We start from the raw sequence: 23,492 nt of genomic DNA on the forward strand, positions 1-23,492 counted from the left end.
AGACTTGCTGAGCCGTAGCCTGGTGCCTGAAAGCCCAGGAGGCACCGACAGCTCTGGTCGAGTGCGCCTTAATCCCCGGCGGGGGAGGCACCTGAGAACACTGGTAGGCATCGGATATGGCCGACCTAATCCAACGAGCTAGGGTCGGTTTCGAAGCCGAAAGACCCTTGCGCTGACCTGTGGTCAGCACAAAAAGAGAGGTGCACCGCCTGAGAGCAGCGGTGCGTGACACATAGATCCGGAGCGCCCGCACCAAATCTAAAGTATGCAACGCTTTCTCAAAGCGATGCACAGGGGCCGGACAAAGGGAAGGCAATGAAATGTCCTGGTTAAGGTGGAAAGGAGACACCACCTTAGGGAGAAAGTCCGGAGTTGGGCGGAGGACCACCTTGTCTTGGTGAAAAACCAAAAAGGGTGACTCCGAAGAGAGCGCAGCCAAATCAGAAACTCTCCTGAGAGAAGTTATGGCCACCAGAAAGACCACTTTCTGTGAGAGGCGAAACAAAGGAACCTCCCTAAGAGGTTCAAAGGGGGGTTTCTGTAAGGCCGTGAGGACCAGATTAAGGTCCCAGGGATCCAAAGGCCGCCGGTATGGAGGAATGATGTGAGATGCGCCCTGCATGAAGGTGCGCACCTGGGCAAGTCGGGCGATACGCCGCTGGAACAACACTGACAGAGCCGAGACCTGTCCCTTGAGGGAATTGAGGGATAGTCCTAGCTGCAGACCGGACTGTAGAAAAGACAGGATGGTCGGCAAGGAAAAAGGCCAAGGAGCATGGCCGGAAGAGCGACACCAGGACAGGAAAATCCTCCAAGTCCTGTGGTAAATCTTGGCCGAGGAAGACTTCCGAGCCTGAGTCATAGTGGAGATGACTTCAGAAGGAATGCCGGAAGCCGTCAGGATCCAGGACTCAAGAGCCACGCCGTCAATCTGAGAGCCGCAGAATTCTGGCGGAAAAACGGACCTTGGGAGAGAAGGTCCGGGCGGTCCGGGAGATGCCACGGCACCTCTACGGACAGACGGAGCAGGTCTGGGTACCAAGCTCGCCTGGGCCAGTCTGGAGCAATGATTATGACCCGACGGCCCTCCATCCTGATCTTACGCAGGACTCTGGGCAAGAGAGCTAGAGGGGGAAACACGTAAGCCAGACGGAACTGGGACCAATCCTGAACCAGCGCGTCCGCTGCCAAGGCCTGAGGATCGTGGGAGCGAGCCAAGTAAACCGGGACCTTGTTGTTGTGCCGGGATGCCATTAGGTCCACTTCCGGAGTGCCCCACTTGCGGCAGATTGACCAGAACACTGCCGGATGCGGGGCCCACTCGCCGCTGTCCACGGTTTGACTGCTGAGATAATCTGCCTCCCAGTTTTCTACGCCTGGAATGTGGACTGCGGATATGGTGGACTTGGAGTTCTCCGTCCACTGAAGGATGCGTTGAACCTCCAACATTGCCAGGCGGCTGAGAGTCCCGCCCTGGTGATTGATGTAGGCAACTGCTGTCGCGTTGTCTGACTGGACTCGAATGTGCTTGCCCGCCAACAGGTGGTGAAAGGCTACGAGAGCTAGGAGCACAGCTCTGATTTCCAGCACATTGATCGAGAGGGCTGATTCGGACGGAGTCCAAGTGCCCTGTGCTCGGTGGTGGAGAAATACTGCTCCCCAGCCGGATAGGCTGGCATCCGTGGTGAGAATCACCCAGGACGAGATCAGGAAGAAGCGTCCCTGAGACAGAGAGAGGGGCCGAAGCCACCACTGAAGAGAGCTCCTGGTCTGTGGCGACAGAGCCACCAACCTGTGCAAGGAAGAAGTCCGCTTGTCCCAACAGCGGAGAATGTCCAGCTGCAGGGGACGTAGATGAAACTGGGCAAAGGGAACCGCTTCCATTGACGCCACCATCTGACCCAGCACCTGCATGAGGTGCCTGATGGAATGACGGCGGAGCCTCAGCAGAGAGCGTACCGCCAGATGAAGGGACTGCTGTTTGACTAAGGGCAGCTTCACAAGTGCCGGCAGAGTCTCGAATTGCATCCCTAGGTACGTAAGTTTCTGTGTCGGGGTTAGAGTGGACTTGGGCAGATTGACAAGCCACCCGAATTGCACAAGCGTGGCGAGAGTGAGCGACACACTCCGCTGACAGTCTGCACTGGATGAAGCCTTGACTAGAAGGTCGTCCAGGTAAGGAATCACAGCCAACCCCTGGAGGTGCAGAACCGCAACCACTGCTGCCATGACCTTGGTGAATACACGAGGGGCCGTGGCTAACCCGAAGGGGAGAGCCACGAATTGGAAATGTTCCTCTCCGATTGCAAAACGTAGCCAACGCTGGTGTGAAACCGCAATTGGCACATGCAAATAGGCATCTCTGATGTCGATGGATGCTAGAAAGTCTCCTTGGGTCATTGAGGCAATGACTGATCGCAGAGATTCCATGCGAAAATGCCGCACCTGAACATGCTTGTTGAGAAGCTTGAGATCCAGGATGGGCCGGAAGGAACCGTCCTTTTTGGGGACTAGGAAGAGATTTGAGTAGAAACCTCTGAACCGTTCCCGGGCGGGAACCGGTACAATTACTCCGTTGGCCTGCAAGGATGCCATGGCCTGGGAGAAGGCGGCGGCCTTGGAGCAGGGGGGAGTGGACAGAAAAAATCTGTTTGGCGGGCTGGAAGAGAATTCTATCCTGTAGCCGTGGGAGATGATATCCCGCACCCACTGATCGGAGACGTGTTGAAACCACACGTCGCCAAAGTGGGAGAGCCTGTCACCGACTAAGGACGTTGCTGGCGCGGCCAGATAGTCAAGAGGAGGCTGCCTTAGTGGCAGCGGCTCCTCCGTTCTTCTGGGGATGCGGCTTCGTGCGCCAGCTGGTTCTTCGATCCTTGGCTGAGTTAGTGGACGAGGCTGAGGGCTTAGAGGATGACCAGTTGGAGGAACGAAAGGAACGAAACCTCGACTGGTTCCTGCCCTGGACAGGTTTCCTGGTTTTAGTTTGTGGCAAGGAAGTACTCTTCCCGCCAGTAGCCTCCTTAATAATTTCATCCAGTTGTTCACCGAACAGCCGGGACCCAGCAAAAGGGACCCCAGCAAGGTAATTCTTGGAAGAAGCGTCTGCTTTCCATTCTGGAAGCCACAAGATCCTGCGGATCGCGAGTGAATTAGCGGAAGCCACCGCCGTGCGGTGAGAGGCCTCCAGAATGGCAGACATGGCATAGGATGAAAAGGCCGAAGCCTGGGAAGTTAAGGCAACCATTTGGGGCAGAGAGTCCCTGGTGAGGGAATGCATCTCCGCCAGAGAAGCAGAGACGGCCTTAAGAGCCCACACTGCTGCAAAAGACGGGGGGAACGAGGCCCCTGCCGCTTCATATACAGATTTGGCCAGCAGGTCAACCTGGCGGTCAGTGGAATCCTTAAGTGAGGTGCCATCCGCCACAGATACAACGGTCCGGGCTGAGATTCTAGACACCGGAGGATCCACCTTAGGTGAATGAGCCCACTCCTTGACCACCTCTGGTGGAAAGGGAAAACGGTCATCAGAACTACGCTTTGGAAAGCGTTTGTCAGGACAGGCCCTGGGTTTGGTCACAGTGGCCTGAAAACTGGAGTGGTTATAAAACATACTCCTTGCTCTCTTAGGTGAGGTAAACTGGTGTTTTTCTACCAGAGAGGCTTGTTCCTCTGACACTGGTGGATTGAGGTTCAGTACGGAATTAATGGACGCAATTAAATCACTAACATCCGCATCACCTTCGGTTAGATCAATGGGGTACATAGAGGTAGCGTCCGAGCCCACAGGAAAGGCATCCTCCTCGCCCTGCGATTCAGCTCGTGAATCAGAGCCGTGGTACGAGGAAGGAGAAGAGTCCCTGCGTCTCCTTTTAGGAGGACGGGGTCTGGGAACAGAGGAAAAATCCTCTGTGAGCTCTGCAGAGCGAGTCGGAGCAGCAGAGGCGCCCTGAGAAGGGGGCTGATGCAAGGTCAGCAGAGTCCGGGATAGCTGTCCCATGGAGTCGGCAAGGGACTGGGAGATAGCATTAGAAAACGATGCTACCCAAGCCGGGGGTTCAGCCACCGGGGCTGGAGCAGCCGGAGGGACCCCTGGGGAGACTCCAGGCTGAGGCACCACCATGTTAGAGCAGGCATCACAATGTGGATATGTGCTCGGTTCAGGCAGTATGAGCTTACATGCAGTGCATATAGAGTAATGCCTTGCAGCCTTGCTCCTAGTGACAGACATGCTGCTGAGGTGGAGGTTCTGCAGTAAAGAACACACTCTTTCAGAATGACCCCCAGAGAGTGTATAAAAAAGTCCACAACCAGAGGTTGTGGCTTACCAGACCGTTTTGTGTGCCCTCCAGTTCCACAGCTTGGACCCCCAGACAGTTTGCAGAGCTGCTGCAGCCAGCGCCGATCAGCATGTGAACGCTGAGAAAATGGCGCCGGAGTGAGGAGGGGGGGTGGGGCTAGGTCCAGGAGCGGGAACCGGAGGGCCAAGGAGAGATACAGGGGAGGGAAACATCTCCTCAGAGAGGAGTGTCCTCCCCTGTGCTGAACGGCCGGTGGGCGGCGCCGCACTGCTCCCCTGCATGACTGACATGCAGGGGCAGTGAAACCGAAAGTAGGCCGCAGCCGAAGCCGGGGCCTAAATTTTTACATGCGGCCGACAAGCAGGCACCCTCGGCGCGGTTCTCCGGAAAAAAACAGAGAACCGGCCGAAAATCACATACAAGTTAAAAAACACACTCTCCCCACAATAAATGTACAAGGGACCCCTGAATAACGTCTCAATACTTAGCTTATGAGACGCAGGGCCAGGTCCCTGAGGGGTGAGCGCTCCGTCCAGGCAGGGACCTAAAAAGGCTGCGGATGGAGACCGGTCTCCTGCAAAGCAGTGAGAACCGTGATGGCTCCCACTTCAAGCCAGAGCCCAATGGGATGGTGAAGGAGCGCGGCATGTAAGGCTCCAGCCTTGTGAAATCAACCTTAACAGCACCGCAGACATAGTGGGGTGAGAAGGGACATGCCGGGAGTCCAGCTTGGACCCGCTTTTCTTCCAATTCTTTAAAATGAAAAATCAAAAATCAGATGAGAATGCATGTGTGTGTGACCTCCTGAAACACAAAGCATTAAAGTGGCTGGATATGGTCATCCAGGGGGTGTATATGCTCGGAGGGAGGAGCTACACTTTTTAGTGTAGTACTTTGTGTGTCCTCCGGAGGCAGAAGCTATACACCCATGGTCTGGGTCTCCCATAAGGAACGATGAAGAAAACACGGAGAGCGCCGACACTTGGCTCTTGAGAGAGCCGAGGGACAAACCCTTGTCCATTCCAGATTGTAGGAATGAAAGGAATGTGGGTAAGGCAAACGGCCATGGAGGAAAACCGTTATCAGCGCACCAGGATAGAAAGATTTGCCAAGACCTGTAATAGATCTTGGCGGACGTTGGCTTCCTGGCTTGTCTCATGGTGGCAATGACATCCTGAGATAACCCTGAAGACGCTAGGAGCCAGGACTCAATGGCCACACAGTCAGGTTGAGGGCCACAGAATTCAGATGGAAAAACGGCCCTTGTGACAGCAAGTCTGGACGGTCTGGAAGCGCCCACGGTTGACCCACCGTGAGATGCCACAGATCCGGATACCACGACCGCCTCGGCCAGTCTGGAGCGACGAGAATGGCGCGACGGCAGTCGGACCGGATCTTGCGTAGTACTCTGGGCAGCATTGCCAGAGGGGGAAACACATATGGCAGTCGAAACTGCGACCAATCCTGGACCAGAGCGTCCGCTGCCAGAGCTCTGTGATCCTGAGACCGTGCCATGAAGGCCGGGACCTTGTTGTTGTGTCTCGATGCCATGAGATCGACGTCCGGCGTTCCCCAGCGGCGACAGATCTCTCGAAACACGTCTGGGTGAAGAGACCATTCCCCGCGTCCATGCCCTGACGACTGAGAAAATCTGCTTCCCAGTTTTCCACGCCCGGGATGTGAACTGCGGAGATGGTGGAGCCTGTGACTTCCACCCACTGCAGAATCCGCTCGACTTCCTGGAAGGCTTGACGACTGCGAGTGCCGCCTTGGTGGTTGATGTAGGCGACGGCAGTGGCGTTGTCCGACTGGATTCGGATCTGCCCGCCCTCCAGCCACCGATGGAAAGCCAATAGGGCTAGATATACTGCCCTTATCTCCAGAACATTGATCTGAAGGGACGATTCTATTGGAGTCCAGGTTCCTTGAGCCCTGTGGTGGAGAAAAACCGCTCCCCAACCTGACAGGCTCGCGTCCGTGGTGACCACGGCCCAGGTTGGGGGGAGGAAGGATTTTCCCCGAGACAGAGATGTGGGTAGGAGCCACCACTGAAGTGATGTTTTGGTTGCAAGTGAAAGAGAGATGTTCTTGTCGAGGGAAGCCGAACTCTTGTCCCATTTGCGAAGAACGTCCCACTGGAGTGGCCGTAGATGGAATTGCGCGAACGGCACTGCCTCCATAGCTGCAACCATCTTCCCCAGGAAGTGCATGAGGCGCCTTAAGGGGTGTGACTGACTCCGAAGAAGTGACTGCACCCCCGCCTGCAGAGAAAGCTGTTTGTCCCGCGGTAGCTTGACTAACGCTGGAAGGGTATGAAACTCCATCCCGAGGTAAGTCAGTGATTGGGTCGGCGTCAACTTGGATTTCGGGAAATTGATGATCCACCCGAACTGCTGGAGAGTCGCCAGAGTGACGGTAAGACTTCGTTGACACGCCACCCGAGAAGGGGCCCTGACTAGGAGATCGTCCAAGTATGGGATTACCGAGTGGCCCTGAGAGTGCAGGACCGCCACGACGGATGCCATGACTTTGGTGAAGACCCGTGGGGCTGTTGCCAGGCCGAAGGGCAATGCGACGAACTGGAGGTGTTCGTCCCCGATGGTGAAACGCAGGAAACGTTGGTGTTCGGGTGCGATCGGCACATGGAGATAAGCATCCTTGATGTCGATCGATGCTAGGAAGTCTCCTTGTGAAATCGAGGCGATGACCGAGCGGAGAGATTCCATCCGAAACAGTCTGGTTCTCACATGTCTGTTGAGCAGCTTGAGGTCCAGAACGGGACGGAAAGACCCGTCCTTTTTTGGCACCACGAACAAGTTGGAGTAAAATCCGCGACCACGTTCCTGAAGGGGAACGGGAATCACAACTCCTTCCATCTTTAGAGTGTCCACCGCCTGAAACAGTGCGTCTGCCTGTGCGGGGGGTGGGGAGGTTCTGAAAAAACGAGCCGTAGGTCGAGAGCTGAACTCTATCCTGTAACCATGAGACAGAATGTCTCTCACCCATCGGTCTTGAACGTGTGGCCACCAGGCGTCGCCAAAGCGGGAGAGCCTGCCACCGACCGAGGATGTGGCTAGATGAGGCCGAGAGTCATGAGGAGGCCGTCTTGGAGGCAGTGCCTCTTGCGGCCTTTTGGGGGCGTGACTTGGACCGCCACCCATAGGAGTTCTTCTGGCCTTTCTCAGGCCGGTTGGACGAAGAGGATTGGGGCTTGGCGGAGGGACGAAAGGACCGAAACCTCGATTGGATTTTTCTCTGCTAAGGTCTCTTAGGTTTGGACTGGGGTAAGGAGGAGTCCTTTCCCGAGGATTCCTTAATAATCTCATCCAACCGTTCGCCAAACAAACGTTCGCCAGAAAAAGGCAAACCAGTTAAGAACCTTTTGGAAGTAGAGTCTGCTTTCCATTCGCGCAGCCACATGGCCCTGCGGACTGCCACGGAGTTAGCGGATGCCACGGCCGTACGGCTAGCAGAGTCCAGGACGGCGTTCATGGCGTAGGACGAAAAAGCTGATGCCTGGGAGGTCAAGGAAGACACATGCGGAGCAGAATTCCGCGTGACAGCATTAATCTCAGCCAGACAAGCCGAGATTGCTTGGAGAGCCCACACAGCCGCAAAGGCCGGGGCAAAAGACGCTCCCGTGGCCTCATAAATAGACTTCACCAAGAGCTCTATCTGTCTGTCAGTGGCATCCTTCAGGGATGAGCCATCGGCAACAGACACAACGGACCTAGCAGCCAATCTAGAGACTGGCGGATCCACCTTGGGAGATTGTGCCCAGCCCTTAACGACTTCAGGTGGAAAGGGATAACGCGTGTCAGTGTGCCTTTTAGCAAAACGCTTGTCCGGGACCGTTCTGGGCTTCTGGACAGCGTCCCTGAAGTTAGAGTGATCAAAGAACGTATTGCGCGTACGTTTGGGGAATCGAAATTGGTGTTTCTCCTGCTGAGAAGCCGACTCCTCTACCAATGGAGGCGGGGGAGAGAGATCCAACACCTGGTTGATGAACGAAATAAGATCATTTACTAAGGCGTCCCCCTCAGGGGTATCAAGGTTGAGGGCGAAGTCAGGGTCAGAGCCCTGAACTCCCACGTCCGCCTCGTCATCCTGAGAGTCCTCCAGCTGAGATCCAGAGCAGCGTGAGGAGGCCGGGGAAGAGTCCCAGCGAGGCCGCTTAGCCAGTCTGGGACTGCGATCCGGGCAGGAGTCCTCCGCCTGGGACCTAGGGGCTATCCTGGGAGCGCGCTGCGGCGCGGACCGAGAAGGCCCTGGAGGAGACAAACTAACAGAGGCCGGGGCCTGTGAAGAGCCCGGTCTGGACTGCAAAGCCTCAAGGAACTTAGATGACCATTTGTCCATAGACTGTGCAATGGATTGAGAAAGTGACAGAGAGTTTCTCAGCGAAAGAGGCCAATGACGGTGACTCTGTCCCTGCCGCCTGCTCAGGAGGAGCAGGGGGATCTACATGAGCCGAGGGGCCCACAAGTGCCCCGGGCTCCGGCTGAGCAAGCGTGGCAGGAGTCGAGCATTGATCACAGTGAGGGTAGGTGGATCCCGCAGGCAACATAGCCCCACAAGAGGTACAGGCTGCGAAAAAAACCTGTGTCTTAAGGGCTTTGCTCCTTGTGGACGACATGCTGCAAGCAATAAGTGTCCGTCAGGAGAGCGACCACAGAGGGTATATAGGAAAAGGCTCTACAGCCGTTCCGAATATATATAATATATGTAGATATATATATATCACGGCACCCTAGGGGAACCAGCACCGGGTGACCGGTGTGGCTTACCAACCGCTGGTGTCCTCCAGATTCCCTGTCGTGGGTCCCCCAGAGCTGTAGAGATGTGCAGCTGCAGCATACACCAGCAGAATGCCAAACATGGCTGCCGGAGCTCTCAAGGGGGGAGTGGAGCCATGGGCGGCGCCGGCAAAAGGCGGGAATCTGGAGGCCCCATAGTGGTCCATGAGAGGGGAGGGGAGGCATGCAAAGATGCTCCAGCCCTCTGTCGGAAATACCGCCCTTCCCCCTGACAAGCAGGCCCGGGGGCAGGATTTTTCGCGACTAGGCCGCGATGAAGCCGGGGACTAAATTTAAGGCCGTGCCCGACAAGCAGGCACGGCCGGCGCGGAAGTCCGATGAAAAAACAACGGACGGCGCTACTGGGGAGAGAGGCGACCTCTCTCCCCGTACCGTCCCCCCATGGGGACACACAGTACCTTTAAGGTGCAGGGCCCGGTCCCTGGGGATGAAAACGCTCCGGTCCAGCAGGTTCCACCAGGGGCTGCGGATGGAGCACGGTCTCAGCATGTGAATGACCGATGAAGCTCCCACTTCTCCCAGAGCCGCATAAGGGATGGTGAAGGAGACGGCATGTGGCTCCAGCCTTTGTACCCGCAATGGGTACCTCAACCTTAACAACACCGCCGACATAGTGGGGTGAGAAGGGAGCATGCCGGGGACCCCATAGGGGACCTCTTTTCTTCTGTCATACTATGTATGATAAATCTTTTTTTTTTTTTCTATGAGTGGATGTGTGCCTCCTTCCACACAAAGCATAAAACTGAGGAGCCCGTGATCCACGGGAGGGTGTATAGGCAGAGGGGAGGGGTTACACTTTTTTAAAAGTGTAATACTTTGTGTGGCCTCCGGAGGCAGAAGCTATACACCCAATTGTCTGGGTCCACCAATGGAGCGACAAAGAAAACTATAATTAATTGAAATAATAATACGTAAAAAAAAAAATGTATCAAGATGGGAATAACTCTTAGAAAACTCACCAGGCTGCTGTCACTTTTTTTGTCCACCAGGCTCCTTGCAAAGTCAGAACTCTGTGGATATTATGAAACAAAGTCATTATTTTATTTCTCATTCTTAAATCAAGCAAATCAGAATTTGTAGGGAAACTAGAATAAAAAAGAGAATTTTGTTTACTTACCGTAAATTCTTTTTCTTATAGTTCCGACATGGGAGACCCAGACCATGGGTGTATAGCTTCTGCCTCCAGAGGACACACAAAGTACTACACTAAAAAGTGTAGCTCCTCCCTCCGAGCATATACACCCCCTGGATGACAGAATCCAACCAGTTTAGTGCAAAAGCTGAAGGAGGACATCCACCCACAAGTAGAGATAAAGTACAACCCGGAATAACCGGAACCTCTGTCTACAACAACAGCCGGTGAAAACACACGGAACAAGAACTGGCAACAGGGAGGGTGCTGGGTCTCCCATGTCGGAACTATAAGAAAAAGAATTTACGGTAAGTAAACAAAGAAGGGAATTTTGTTTACTTACCGTAAATTCCTTTTCTTCTAGCTCCTATTGGGAGACCCAGACAATTGGGTCTATAGCTTCTGCCTCCGGAGGCCACACAAAGTATTACACTTTAAAAAGTGTAACCCCTCCCCTCTGCCTATACACCCTCCCGTGCATCACGGGCTCCTCAGTTTTGGTGCAAAAGCAGGAAGGAGGAAACTTATAAATTTGTCTAAGGTAAATTCAATCCGAAGGATGTTCGGAGAACTGAAAACCATGAACCAAAAGAACCATTCAACATGAACAACATGTGTACACAAAAGAACAACCAGCCCGAAGGGAACAGGGGCGGGTGCTGGGTCTCCCAATAGGAGCTAGAAGAAAAGGAATTTACGGTAAGTAAACAAAATTCCCTTCTTCTTTGTCGCTCCATTGGGAGACCCAGACAATTGGGACGTCCAAAAGCAGTCCCTGGGTGGGTAAAAGAATACCTCGATAAAAAGAGCCGAAAACGACCCCCTCTTACAGGTGGGCAACCGCCGCCTGAAGGACTCGCCTACCTAGACTGGCGTCTGCCGAAGCATAAGTATGCACCTGATAGTGTTTCGTGAAAGTGTGCAGACTAGACCAGGTAGCTGCCTGACACACCTGCTGAGCCGTAGCCCGGTGTCGCAATGCCCATGACACACCCACGGCTCTGGTAGAATGGGCTTTCAGCCCCGAAGGAAGCGGAAGCCCAGAAGAACGGTAGGCTTCAAGAATCGGTTCCTTGATCCACCGAGCCAAGGTTGACTTGGAAGCCTGCGAACCCTTACGCTGGCCAGCGACAAGGACAAAGAGCGCATCTGAACGGCGCAGGGGCGCCGTGCGAGACACGTAGAGCCGGAGTGCTCTCACCAGATCTAATGAGTGCAAATCCTTTTCACATTGGTGAATTGGATTAGGGCAAAATGAAGGTAAGGAGATATCCTGATTGAGATGAAAAGGAGATACCACCTTAGGGAGAAATTCCGGAACAGGACGCAGAACCACCTTATCCTGGTGAAAAACCAGGAAGGGGGCTTTGCATGACAGCGCTGTCAGCTCCGACACTCTACGGAGCGATGTAACTGCCACTAGAAATGCCACCTTCTGCGAAAGACGTGATAAAGAGACATCCCGCAGCGGCTCGAAAGGTGGTTTCTGAAGAGCCGTTAGCACCCTGTTAAGGTCCCAGGGTTCCAGCGGACGCTTGTAAGGTGGGACTATGTGGCAAACTCCCTGCAGGAACGTGCGGACCTGCGGAAGCCTGGCTAGACGCTTTTGAAAAAATAAGGATAGCGCCGATACTTGTCCCTTGAGAGAGCCGAGTGACAACCCCTTGTCCATTCCGGATTGAAGGAATGAAAGAAAAGTGGGTAAGGCAAAAGGCCAGGGAGTAAAACCCTTATCAGAGCACCAGGATAAGAAAAATCCTCCAAGACCTGTGATAGATCTTGGCAGACGTTGGTTTCCTGGCCTGTCTCATGGTGGCAATGACATCTTGAGATAACCCTGAGGACGCTAGGAGCCAGGACTCAATGGCCACACAGTCAGGTTGAGGGCCACAGAATTCAGGTGGAAAAACGGCCCTTGTGACAGCAAGTCTGGGCGGTCTGGGAGCACCCACGGTTGACCCACCGTGAGATGCCACAGATCCGGGTACCACGACCGCCTCGGCCAATCTGGAGCGACGAGAATGGCGCGACGACAGTCGGACCTGATTTTGCGCAGCACTCTGGGCAGCATCGCCAGAGGAGGAAATACATAAGGCAGTCGAAACTGCGACCAATCCTGAACTAATGCGTCCGCTGCCAGAGCTCTGTGATCTTGAGACCGGGCCATGAATGCCGGGACTTTGTTGTTGTGCCGTGACGCCATGAGGTCGACGTCCGGCGTTCCCCAGCGGCGACAGATCTCTCGAAACACGTCTGGGTGAAGAGACCATTCCCCCGCGTCCATGCCCTGACGACTGAGAAAATCTGCTTCCCAGTTTTCTACACCCGGGATGTGAACTGCGGAGATGGTGGAAGCTGTGGCTTCCACCCACTGCAGAATCCGTCGGACTTCCTGGAAGGCTTGACGACTGCGAGTGCCGCCTTGGTGGTTGATGTATGCGACGGCAGTGGCGTTGTCCGACTGGATCCGGATCTGTCTGCCCTCCAGCCACCGATGAAAACTCCATCCCAAGGTACGTCAGTGATTGGGTCGGTGTCAACTTGGATTTTGGGAAGTTGATGATCCACCCGAACTGCTGGAGAGTCGCCAGAGCGACGGAAAGGCTGTTTTGACACGCCATCTGAGAGGGTGCCCTGACCAGAAGATCGTCTAAGTAGGGAATCACCGAGTGGCCCTGAGAGTGTAGGACCGCCACAACCGATGCCATGACCTTGGTGAACACCCGTGGGGCTGTCGCCAGGCCGAAAGGCAATGCCACGAACTGAAGGTGTTCGTCCCCGATGGCGAAACGCAAAAAGCGTTGATGTTCGGATGCGATCGGCACATGGAGATAAGCATCCTTGATGTCGATCGATGCTAGGAAGTCTCCTTGTGACATCGAAGCGATGACCGAGCGGAGAGATTCCATCCGAAACCGTCTGGTGCTCACATGTCTGTTGAGCAGTTTGAGGTCCAGAACGGGACGGAACGAGCCGTCCTTCTTTGGCACCACAAACAAGTTGGAGTAAAAGCCGCGACCATGTTCCTGGGGGGGAACAGGGATCACAACTCCTTCTGTCTTCAGAGCGTTCACCGCCTGAAAAAGTGCATCGGCTCACTCGGAGGGCGGAGAGGTTCTGAAGAAACGAGTCGGGGGACGAGAGCTGAACTCTATCCTGTAACCGTGAGACAGAATGTCTCTCACCCATCGGTCTTGAACATGTGGCCACCAGGCGTCGCAAAAGCGGAAGAGCCTGCCACCGACCGAGGATGCGGTTCGTGGATGCCGAGAGTCATGAAGAGACCGCCTTGGAGGCATTGCCTCCGGCGGGTTTTTGGGGGCGTGGCTTAGCCCGCCACGCATAGGAGTTCCTCTGGCCTTTCTCCGGCCTGCTGGACGAAGAGGATTGAGGCTTAGCGGAGGGACGAAAGGACCGAAACCTCGATTGTATTTTCCGTTGCTGAGGTCTCTTCGGTTTGGACTGGGGTAAGGAGGAGTCCTTTCCCTTGGATTCCTTAATTATTATTATTATTATTATTTATTTATAGAGCACCATTAATTCCATGGTGCTGTACATGAGAAGGGGGTTACATACAAAATACGTATACAAGTTCCTTAATAATCTCATCCAATCGTTCGCCAAACAAGCGGTCGCCAGAAAACGGCAAACCGGTTAAGAACCTCTTGGAAGCCGAGTCTGCCTTCCATTCGCGCAGCCACATGGCCCTGCGGACTGCCACAGAGTTAGCGGATGCCACCGCTGTACGGCTAGCAGAGTCTAGAACTGCGTTCATGGCGTAGGAAGAAAAAGCTGACGCCTGAGAAGTCAAAGACGCAACCTGCGGAGCAGAATTACGTGTGACCGCATTAATCTCAGCCAGACAAGCTGAGATAGCTTGGAGTGCCCACACGGCTGCAAAAGCCGGGGCAAAACACGCGCCCGTGGCTTCATAGATGGATTTCACCAGGAGCTCTATCTGCCTGTCCGTGGCATCCTTTAGCGATGAGCCATCTGCAACCGATACCACAGATCTAGCCGCCAATCTAGAGACTGGGGGATCCACCTTGGGACATTGAGCCCAACCCTTAACTACGTCAGAGGGGAAGGGGTAACGTGTGTCAGTAAGGCGCTTAGTAAAGCGCTTGTCCGGAACCGCTCTGGGCTTCTGGACAGCATCTCTGAAGTTAGAGTGATCGAAAAACGCACTCCGTGTACGTTTAGGGAACCGAAACTGGTGTTTCTCCTGCTGAGAAGTCGACTCCTCTACAGGTGGCGGCGGGGGAGATATATCTAACACCTGGTTGATGGACGAGATAAGGTCATTTACTATGGCGTCCCCTTCAGGTGTATCAAGATTGAGAGCAACGTCAGGGTCAGAGCCCTGAGCTGCGACGTCCGCCTCGTCCTCCAGAGAGTCCTCAAGCTGGGAACCCGAGCAGCGTGAAGAAGTCGGGGAAGATTCCCAGCGGGCCCGCTTAGCCGGTCTGGGACTGTGGTCCGGGCAGGAGTCCTCCACGTGAGACCTAGGGCCCCCCCTGGGAACGCGCTGCGGCGCGGACAGAGAGGGGCCTGGAGGCGACGATCCAACAGGGCCCGGGGCCTGTGTAAGGACCGGTCTGGACTGCAAAGCTTCAAGCAGCTTGGCAGACCATTTGTCCATAGACTGAGCCATGGATTGTGAAAGTGACTCAGAGAGTTTCTCAGCAAAAACGGCAAACTCTGTCCCTGCCGCCTGGACAGGGAGAGCAGGGGGGTCTACCTGAGCCGAGGGGCCCACTAGTGACCGAGGCTCCGGCTGAGCAAGCAAAACAGGGGTTGAGCATTGCTCACAGTGAGGGTAGGTGGAACCCGCAGGTAACTTAGCCGCACAAGAGGTACAGGTCGCAAAATAACCCTGTGCCTTGGCACCCTTGCTCCTTGTGGACGACATGCTGTTGTCTCCTAGGAGAGTGATCACTGAGGGTATATGGGAAAGGGTATACAGCCCGACCGAACAGAAATATATAAATATATAGTATCTATTCCGGCACCCTAAGGGGACCAGCACCGGGTGACCGGTGTGGCTTACCGACCGCTAAAAAGCGGAGCGTGTGTCCTCCAGATTCCCTGCCTTAGGTCTCCCAGCGTTGCAGAGCTCTTTCCTGGAAATCCTCCACCGGCAGAATGCCAAAAAAATGGCTGCCGGAGCTCTCTGGGGAGGAGTGGGGCCGTGGGCGGCGCTAGAAAAAGTGCGGGAATCTGGAGTCCCCACAGTGATCAGTGAGGGGGGAGGAAACATACAGCATGCTCCGGCCCTCACATCCGACGTCAGGTCGGCAGTCCCGCCCTTACCCCTGATAGACAGGCCCGGGGGCGGGAGTTTTGCTACTAGGCCGCAATTGAAGCCGGGGACTAAATTTAAGACCGCGGCCGACAAGCAGGCGCGGTCGGCGCGGAAGTCCGCCGGTCGTCACAAATAAGCAGCTGCTGCAGCGTCCGGGATGAAGGCGCTCCATGCACAGCCCCCATGGGGACACACAGTACCTTAGTGATGCAGGGCCCGGTCCCTGAGGATAAATAGACTCCTGTCCGACAGATTCCCACAGGGGCTGCGGAGGGAGCACGGTCCCAGTGAATGGATGACCGCTCAGGATCCCACTTCTCCCAGAGCCGCTAAGGGATGGTGAAGGAGACGGCATGAGGCTCCGGCCTTTGTACCCGCAATGGGTACCTCAACCTTAACAGCACCGCCGACGTAGTGGGGTGAGAAGGGAACATGCCGGGGGCCCCGTGGGGGCCCACTTTTCTTCCAACCGATATAACTAAAATGAGAATGCATGAGTGGATGTGTGCCTCCTTCCACACAAAGCATAAAACTGAGGAGCCCGTGATGCACGGGAGGGTGTATAGGCAGAGGGGAGGGGTTACACTTTTTAAAGTGTAATACTTTGTGTGGCCTCCGGAGGCAGAAGCTATACACCCAATTGTCTGGGTCTCCCAATGGAGCGACAAAGAAATTCTCTTTTTCTTCATTGTTCCTTATGGGAGACCCAGACCATGGGACGTCTCAAAGCAGTCCATGGGTGGGAAATAAACAGAAAACTGAGAAGTAGGCAAAACCTAACTTCACAAATGGGCGACAGCCGCCTGAAGGATGCGTCTGCCCAAGCTCGCATCTGCCGAAGCATGAGCATGCACTTGGTAGTGCTTCGAAAAGGTGTGCAGACTAGACCAAGTGGCAGCCTGACAGACCTGCTGAGCCGTAGCCTGGTGCCTGAAAGCCCAAGAGGCACCGACAGCTCTGGTCGAGTGCGCCTTAATCCCCGGCGGGGGAGGCACCTGAGTACATTGGTAGGCATCGGACATGGCCGACCTAATCCAACGCTAGGGTCGGTTTAGAAGCCGAGAGACCCTTGCGCTGACCTGTGGTCAGCACAAAAAGAGAGGTGCACCGCCTAAGAGCAGCGGTGCGGGACACATAGATCCGGAGCGCCCGCACCAGATCCAGAGTATGCACCGCTTTCTCAAAGCGATGCACAGGAGCCGGACAAAGGGAAGGCAATGAAATGTCCTGGTTAAGGTGGAAAGGAGACACCACCTTAGGGAGAAAGTCCGGAGTCGGACGGAGAACCACCTTGTCTTGGTGAAAAACCAAAAAGGGTGACTCCGAAGAGAGCGCAGCCAAATCAGAGACTCTCCTGAGAGAAGTTATGGCCACCAGAAAGACCACTTTCTGTGAAAGTCGAAACAAAGAAACCTCCCTAAGAGGCTCAAAGGGGGGTTTCTGTAAGGTCGTGAGGACCAGATTAAGGTCCCAGGGATCCAAAGGCCGCCGATAAGGAGGAATGATGTGAGATGCGCCCTGCATGAAGGTGCGCACCTGGGCCAGTCGGGCGATACGCCGCTGGAACAACACTGACAGAGCCGAGACCTGTCCCTTGAGGGAATTGAGGGATAGTCCTAGCTGCAGACCGGACTGTAGAAAAGACAGGATGGTCGGCAAGGAAAAAGGCCAAGGAGCATGGCCGGAAGAGCGACACCAGGACAGGAAAATCCTCCAAGTCCTGTGGTAAATCCTGGCCGAGGAAGACTTCCGAGCCTGAGTCATTGTGGAGATGACCTCGGAAGGGATGCCTGAAGCTGTCAGGATCCAGGACTCAAGAGCCACGCCGTCAATCTGAGAGCCGCAGAATTCTTGCGGAAAAACGGACCTTGTGAGAGAAGGTCTGGGCGATCCGGGAGATGCCACGGCACCTCTACGGACAGACGGAGCAGGTCTGGGTACCAAGCTCGCCTGGGCCAGTCTGGAGCAATGATTATGACCCGACGGCCCTCCATTCTGATCTTGCGCAGGACTCTGGGCAAGAGAGCTAGAGGGGGAAACACGTAGGCCAGACGGAACTGGGACCAATCCTGAACCAGCGCATCCGCTGCCAAGGCCTGAGGATCGTGGGAGCGAGCCACGTAAACCGGGACCTTGTTGTTGTGCCGGGATGCCATGAGATCCACTTCCGGAGTGCCCCACTTGCGGCAGATTGACCGGAACACGGCTGGATGCAGGGCCCACTCGCCGCTGTCCACGGTTTGACGGCTGAGATAATCTGCCTCCCAGTTTTCTACGCCTGGGATGTGGACTGCGGATATGGTGGACTTGGAGTCCTCCGTCCACTGAAGGATACATTGAACCTCCAACATTGCTAGGCGGCTGTGAGTCCCGCCCTGGTGATTGATGTAGGCAACTGCTGTCGCGTTGTCTGACTGGACTCGAATGTGCTTGCCCGCCAACAGGTGGTGAAAGGCTACGAGAGCTAGGAGCACCGCTCTGATTTCCAGCACATTGATCGAGAGGGCTGATTCGGACGGAGTTCAAGTGCCCTGTGCTCGGTGGTGGAGAAACGAAACACTGCTCCCCAGCCGGATAGACTGGCATCCGTGGTGAGAATCACCCAGGACGGGATCAGAAAGGAGCGTCCCTGGGAGAGAGAGAGGGGCCGAAGCCACCACTGAAGAGAGCTCCTGGTCTGTGGTGACAGAGCCACTAGCCTGTGCAAGGAAGAGGTCCGCTTGTCCCAACAGCGGAGAATGTCCAGCTGCAGGGGACGCAGATGGAACTGGGCAAAGGGAACCGCTTCCATTGATGCCACCATCTGACCCAGCACCTGCATGAGGTGCCTGATGGAATGACGGCGGGGCCTCAACAGAGAGCGCACCGCCAGATGAAGGGACTGCTGTTTGACTAAGGGCAGCTTCACAAGTGCCGGCAGAGTCTCGAATTGCATCCCTAGGTACGTAAGTTTCTGGGTCGGGGTCAGAGTGGACTTGGGCAGATTGACAAGCCACCCGAATTGAACAAGCGTGGCGAGAGTGAGCGAGACACTCCGCTGACAGTCTGCACTGGATGAAGCCTTGACTAGAAGGTCGTCCAGGTAAGGAATCACTGCCAACCCCTGGAGGTGCAGAACCGCAACCACTGCTGCCATGACCTTGGTGAATACTCGAGGGGCCGTGGCTAACCCGAAGGGGAGAGCCACGAATTGGAAACGTTCCTCTCCGATTGCAAAACGTAGCCAACGCTGGTGTGAAACTGCAATTGGCACATGCAAATAGGCATCTCTGATGTCGATGGATGCAAGAAAATCTCCTTGGGTCATTGAGGCAATGACTGATCGCAGAGATTCCATGCGAAAGTGCCGCACCTGAACATGCTTGTTGAGAAGCTTGAGATCCAGGATGGGCCGGAAGGAACCGTCCTTCTTGGGGACTAGGAAGAGATTTGAGTAGAAACCTCTGAACCGTTCCCGGGCGGGAACCGGTACAATTACTCCGTTGGCCTGCAAGGATGCCACGGCCTGAGAGAAGGCGGCGGCCTTGGAGCAGGGGGGAGTGGACAGAAAAAATCTGTTTGGCGGGCTGGAAGAGAATTCTATCCTGTAGCCGTGGGAGATGATATCCCGCACCCACTGATCGGAGACGTGTTGAAACCACACGTCGCCAAAGTGGGAGAGCCTGCCACCGACCAAGGATGTTGCTGGCGCGGCCAGATAGTCAAGAGGAGGCTGCCTTAGTGGCAGCGGCTCCTCCGTTCTTCTGAGGACGCGGCTTGGTGTGCCAGCTGGGTTTTCGATCCTTGGCTGAGTTAGTGGACGAGGCTGAGGGCTTAGAGGATGACCAGTTAGAGGAACGAAAGGAACGAAACCTCGACTGGTTCCTGCCCTGGACAGGTTTCCTGGTTTTAGTTTGTGGCAAGGAAGTACTCTTCCCGCCAGTAGCCTCCTTAATAATTTCATCCAGTTGTTCACCGAACAGCCGGGACCCAGCAAAAGGGAGCCCAGCAAGGTACTTCTTGAAGAAGCGTCTGCTTTCCACTCTCGAAGCCACAAGATCCTGCGGATCGCGAGGGAATTAGCGGAAGCCACCGCCGTGCGGTGAGAAGCCTCCAGAATGGCAGACATGGCATAGGATGAAAAAGCCGAAGCCTGGGAAGTTAAGGCAACCATTTCGGGCAGAGAGTCCCTGGTGAGGGAATGCATCTCCGCCAGAGAAGCAGAGACGGCCTTAAGAGCCCACACTGCTGCAAAAGACGGGGAGAGCGAGGCCCCTGCCGCTTCATATACAGATTTGGCCAGAAGGTCAACCTAGCGGTCAGTGGGATCCTTAAGTGAGGTGCCATCTGCCACAGATACAACTGTCCGGGCTGAGATTCTAGACACCGGAGGATCTACCTTTGGTGAATGAGCCCACTCCTTGACCACCTCTGGTGGAAAGGGAAAACGGTCATCAGAACTACGCTTTGGAAAGCGTTTGTCAGGACAGGCCCTGGGTTTGGTCACAGTGGCCTGAAAACTGGAGTGGTTAAAAAACATACTCCTTGCTCTCTTAGGTGAGGTAAACTGGTGTTTTTCTACCAAAGAGGCTTGTTCCTCTGATACTGACGGATTGAGGTCCAGAACGGAATTAATGGACGCAATCAAATCACTAACATCTGCATCACCTTCGGTTAGATCAATGGGGTACATAGAGATCGCGTCTGAGCCCACAGTAAAGGCATCCTCCTCGCCCTGCGATTCAGCTCGTGAATCAGAGCCGTGGGACGAGGAAGGAGAAGAGTCCCTGCGTCTCCGTTTAGGAGGACGGGGTCTGGGAACAGATGAAAAATCCTCTGTGAGCTCTGCAGAGCGAGTCGGAGCAGCAGAGGCGCCCTGAGAAGGGGGCTGATGCATGGTCAGCAGAGTCCGGGATAGCTGTCCCATGGAGTCGGCAAAGAACTGGGAGATAGCATTAGAAAACGATGCTACCCAAGCCGGGGGTTCAGCCACCGGGGCTGGAGCAGCCGGAGGGACCCCTGGGGAGACTCCAGGCTGAGGCACCACCATGTTAGAGCAGGCATCACAATGTGGATATGTGCTCGGTTCAGGCAGTATGAGCTTACATGCAGTGCATATAGAGTAAAGCCTTGCAGCCTTGCTCCTAGTGAGAGACATGCTGCTGAGGTGGAGGCTCTGCAGTAAAGAACACACTCCTTCAGAATGACCCCCAGAGAGTGTATAAGAAAGTCCACAACCAGAGGTTGTGGCTTACCAGACCGTTTTGTGTGCCCTCCGGATTCCACAGCTTGGACCCCCAGACAGATTGCAGAGCTGCAGCAGCCAGCGCCGATCAGTGTGTGAACGCTGATAAAATGGCGCCGGAGTGAGGAGGGGGGGCGGGGTTTAGTCCAAGAGCGGGAACCGGAGGGCCAAGGAGAAATACAGGGGAGGGAAACATCTCCTCAGAGAGGAGTGTCCTCCCCTGTGCTGATTGGCCGGTGGGCGGCGCCGCACTGTCCCCCTGCATGACTGACATGCAGGGGCAGTGAAAACGAAAGTAGGCCGCAGCCGAAGCCGGGGCCTAAATTTTTCCATGCGGCCGACAAGCAGGCACCCTCGGCGCGGTTCTCAGGAAAAAAAACAGAGAACCGGCCGGAAATTACAGCAAAGTTAAATAACACACTCTCCCCACAATAAATGTACAAGGGACCCCTCAATAACGTCTCAATACTTAGCTTATGAGACGCAGGGCCAGGTCCCTGAGGGATGAGCGCTCCGTCCGGCAGGGTCCTGAAAGGGCTGCGGATGGAGACCGGTCTCCTGCAAAGCAGTGAGAACCGTGATGGCTCCCACTTCAAGCCAGAGCCCGAGGGATGGTGAAGGAGCGCGGCATGTAAGGCTCCAGCCTTGTAAATCAACCTTAACAGCACCGCCGACACAGTGGGGTGAGAAGGGACATGCCGGGAGTCCAGGCTCGGACCCGCTTTTCTTCCAATTCTTTAAAATCAAAAATGAAAAATCAAAAATCAAAAGAGAATGCATGTGTGTGTGTGACCTCCTGAACACAAAGCATTGAACTGGCTATATTTGGTTATCCACGGGGTGTATATGCTCGGAGGGAGGAGTTACACTTTTTAGTGTAGTACTTTGTGTGTCCTCCGGAGGCAGAAGCTATACACCCATGGTCTGGGTCTCCCATAAGGAACGATGAAGAAACACAACCGCTCCCTCCCGTGCAAACCCAGAGCTGAGGACCAGATGCAGCTACTGGTTCTGATAGAAAGCAGCCATGTTTTTTCCAATCTCTTGACCTCTTGAGGCTGAATGCGGCTGTGATGTAATGAGGCGATGTTCACACGTTGCATTTTTTATGGGTTTTTTTAATGCAAATTAACAGCTGCAGTACCAGCAAAAGTGATGAGATTTCAGAAATCTCATGCACACAATTGTTTTTTGTTTTTTTTATCTTGACTGAATTGGAAAACTGCTGCTTTTTTTTTTTTTTTAAACTGCAGAATGTCGATTCTTTCTGTGTTCTTGCAGCATTTTTTTCACCATAGAAAACAATGAGAAAGTGCAAAAACAGTGTAGCACCGCAAACATGCATTTTTGCTGCTTTTTTGGTGAATTTAACTTTATTAAGCATGTACTGTAGACAAATTACATATAATCTACAGCAAAAAAAAGACACTAAAACACAGCAAAAAAGCAACAAAAACACAAAAACCAAGAAAAACAGTAGAAAAAGCAACAAAAACAACAACAAAAAAGCAGCAAAAACACAGCCAGAAAGGCAACAAAAACACAACAAAAAATATAACAAAAAGACAACAAAAAGAAGCAACAAATAGCAACAAAAAACACAACAAACAAAAACACAGCAGAAAAAGCAACAAAAACAAAAAAACAGTGTTTTCTCTGGCTGGTCTCCCCGAGATCAGTGATTGTTTTGTCCTGTTGGCCTACTAGTCATTGCTCCCACCTGGCCAGAATCCTACTCCACACTGATGAGGGGCAATACCCTGAAACAGCTGTCTGTGGATGGATACCTGGCCTTGGTATTTCCCTTGTCATATCTTTAAACTCGTCAAAGAGTTGGATATTGACTAAAAGGGCCACTGAATATGGTGGTTATGGTGGTCTCCCAAAAAGAGCCACTCCTTGGCTAGGTCCTTACCGGAGGGATATCTGGCTAGTTTCTGTGTCGAGACTCCTAACAGAGGCTCCACAGACTTTTTTGATTTGCATATTTCCCAGGGGGCAATGCACCTAGGATTTCACTGTGTTGAGCGCCCTCGTTGGCTGCCGGCAGTGTTTTCTCTGGCTGGTCTCCTCGAGATCAGTGATTGTTTTGTCTTATTATCATCACAGACAGGATTACACTTCTATACAGAACTGATTACACGGAATCCCCCATTTACAATAGATGATGTCACAGCTCACCTCCTCCTCCTACAACTACAGTGGGGTCAGTATGGAGATTTAAAAGAGTCACATGATGGAGGTTGTAGTTGTGGAGGTCAGAGTATGGGCTTATGGGTACGGCTTCTTTGCTCTGGGTAACACTCACTCTTGTGGGATCCAGCAGTTGCTCGATCTGACGGTCCTTTTTGTTGTTTTCTTCTTCCGATCGTCTGAGCTTGGTTTTCATTACGTCCGCTTCAGATTTTTGTGTCTGTAACATCTGAAGAAAAAATAAAAAATGATCATATTTGAAACACTGCTTAGATTTTTGGGGGGTGAAAATGATTGGTGTATTATATAAGGAACGTGATTAATTCACAAAATAAAATCCTCACTGAAAACAATAATTACCGTATATACTTGTGTATAAGCTGACTGTTTCAGCACATTTATGCTGAAAAAGTCCCCCCTCTGCTTATAATCAAATGAGGGTCCCACTTCCAGATTATAAGATGCATTTTTCCCACAAAACTTGGGGGCAAAATAGGGGTGCGTCTTATAATCCGGATAA

The 23,492-nt window shown here is 53.9% G+C and overlaps 1 protein-coding gene across 1 annotated transcript in view; it reads right to left on the minus strand.

Annotated features, from left to right (window-relative positions):
• IQCE (IQ motif containing E) overlaps nucleotides 1-23,492 on the minus strand; it is a 97,769-nt gene that overhangs the window by 50,281 nt on the left and 23,996 nt on the right. Inside the window, exons 8-9 of the mRNA XM_075319209.1 lie at nucleotides 23,088-23,201; nucleotides 10,078-10,128 (exon numbers count right to left, since the gene is read on the minus strand). Of these exons, the coding sequence (XP_075175324.1) occupies nucleotides 10,078-10,128; nucleotides 23,088-23,201 (165 nt within the window). The remainder of the gene's footprint in view (nucleotides 1-10,077; nucleotides 10,129-23,087; nucleotides 23,202-23,492) is intronic.

Source organism: Anomaloglossus baeobatrachus, chromosome 7 (assembly GCF_048569485.1).
Source record: "Anomaloglossus baeobatrachus isolate aAnoBae1 chromosome 7, aAnoBae1.hap1, whole genome shotgun sequence".
NCBI lineage: Eukaryota > Metazoa > Chordata > Amphibia > Anura > Aromobatidae > Anomaloglossus > Anomaloglossus baeobatrachus.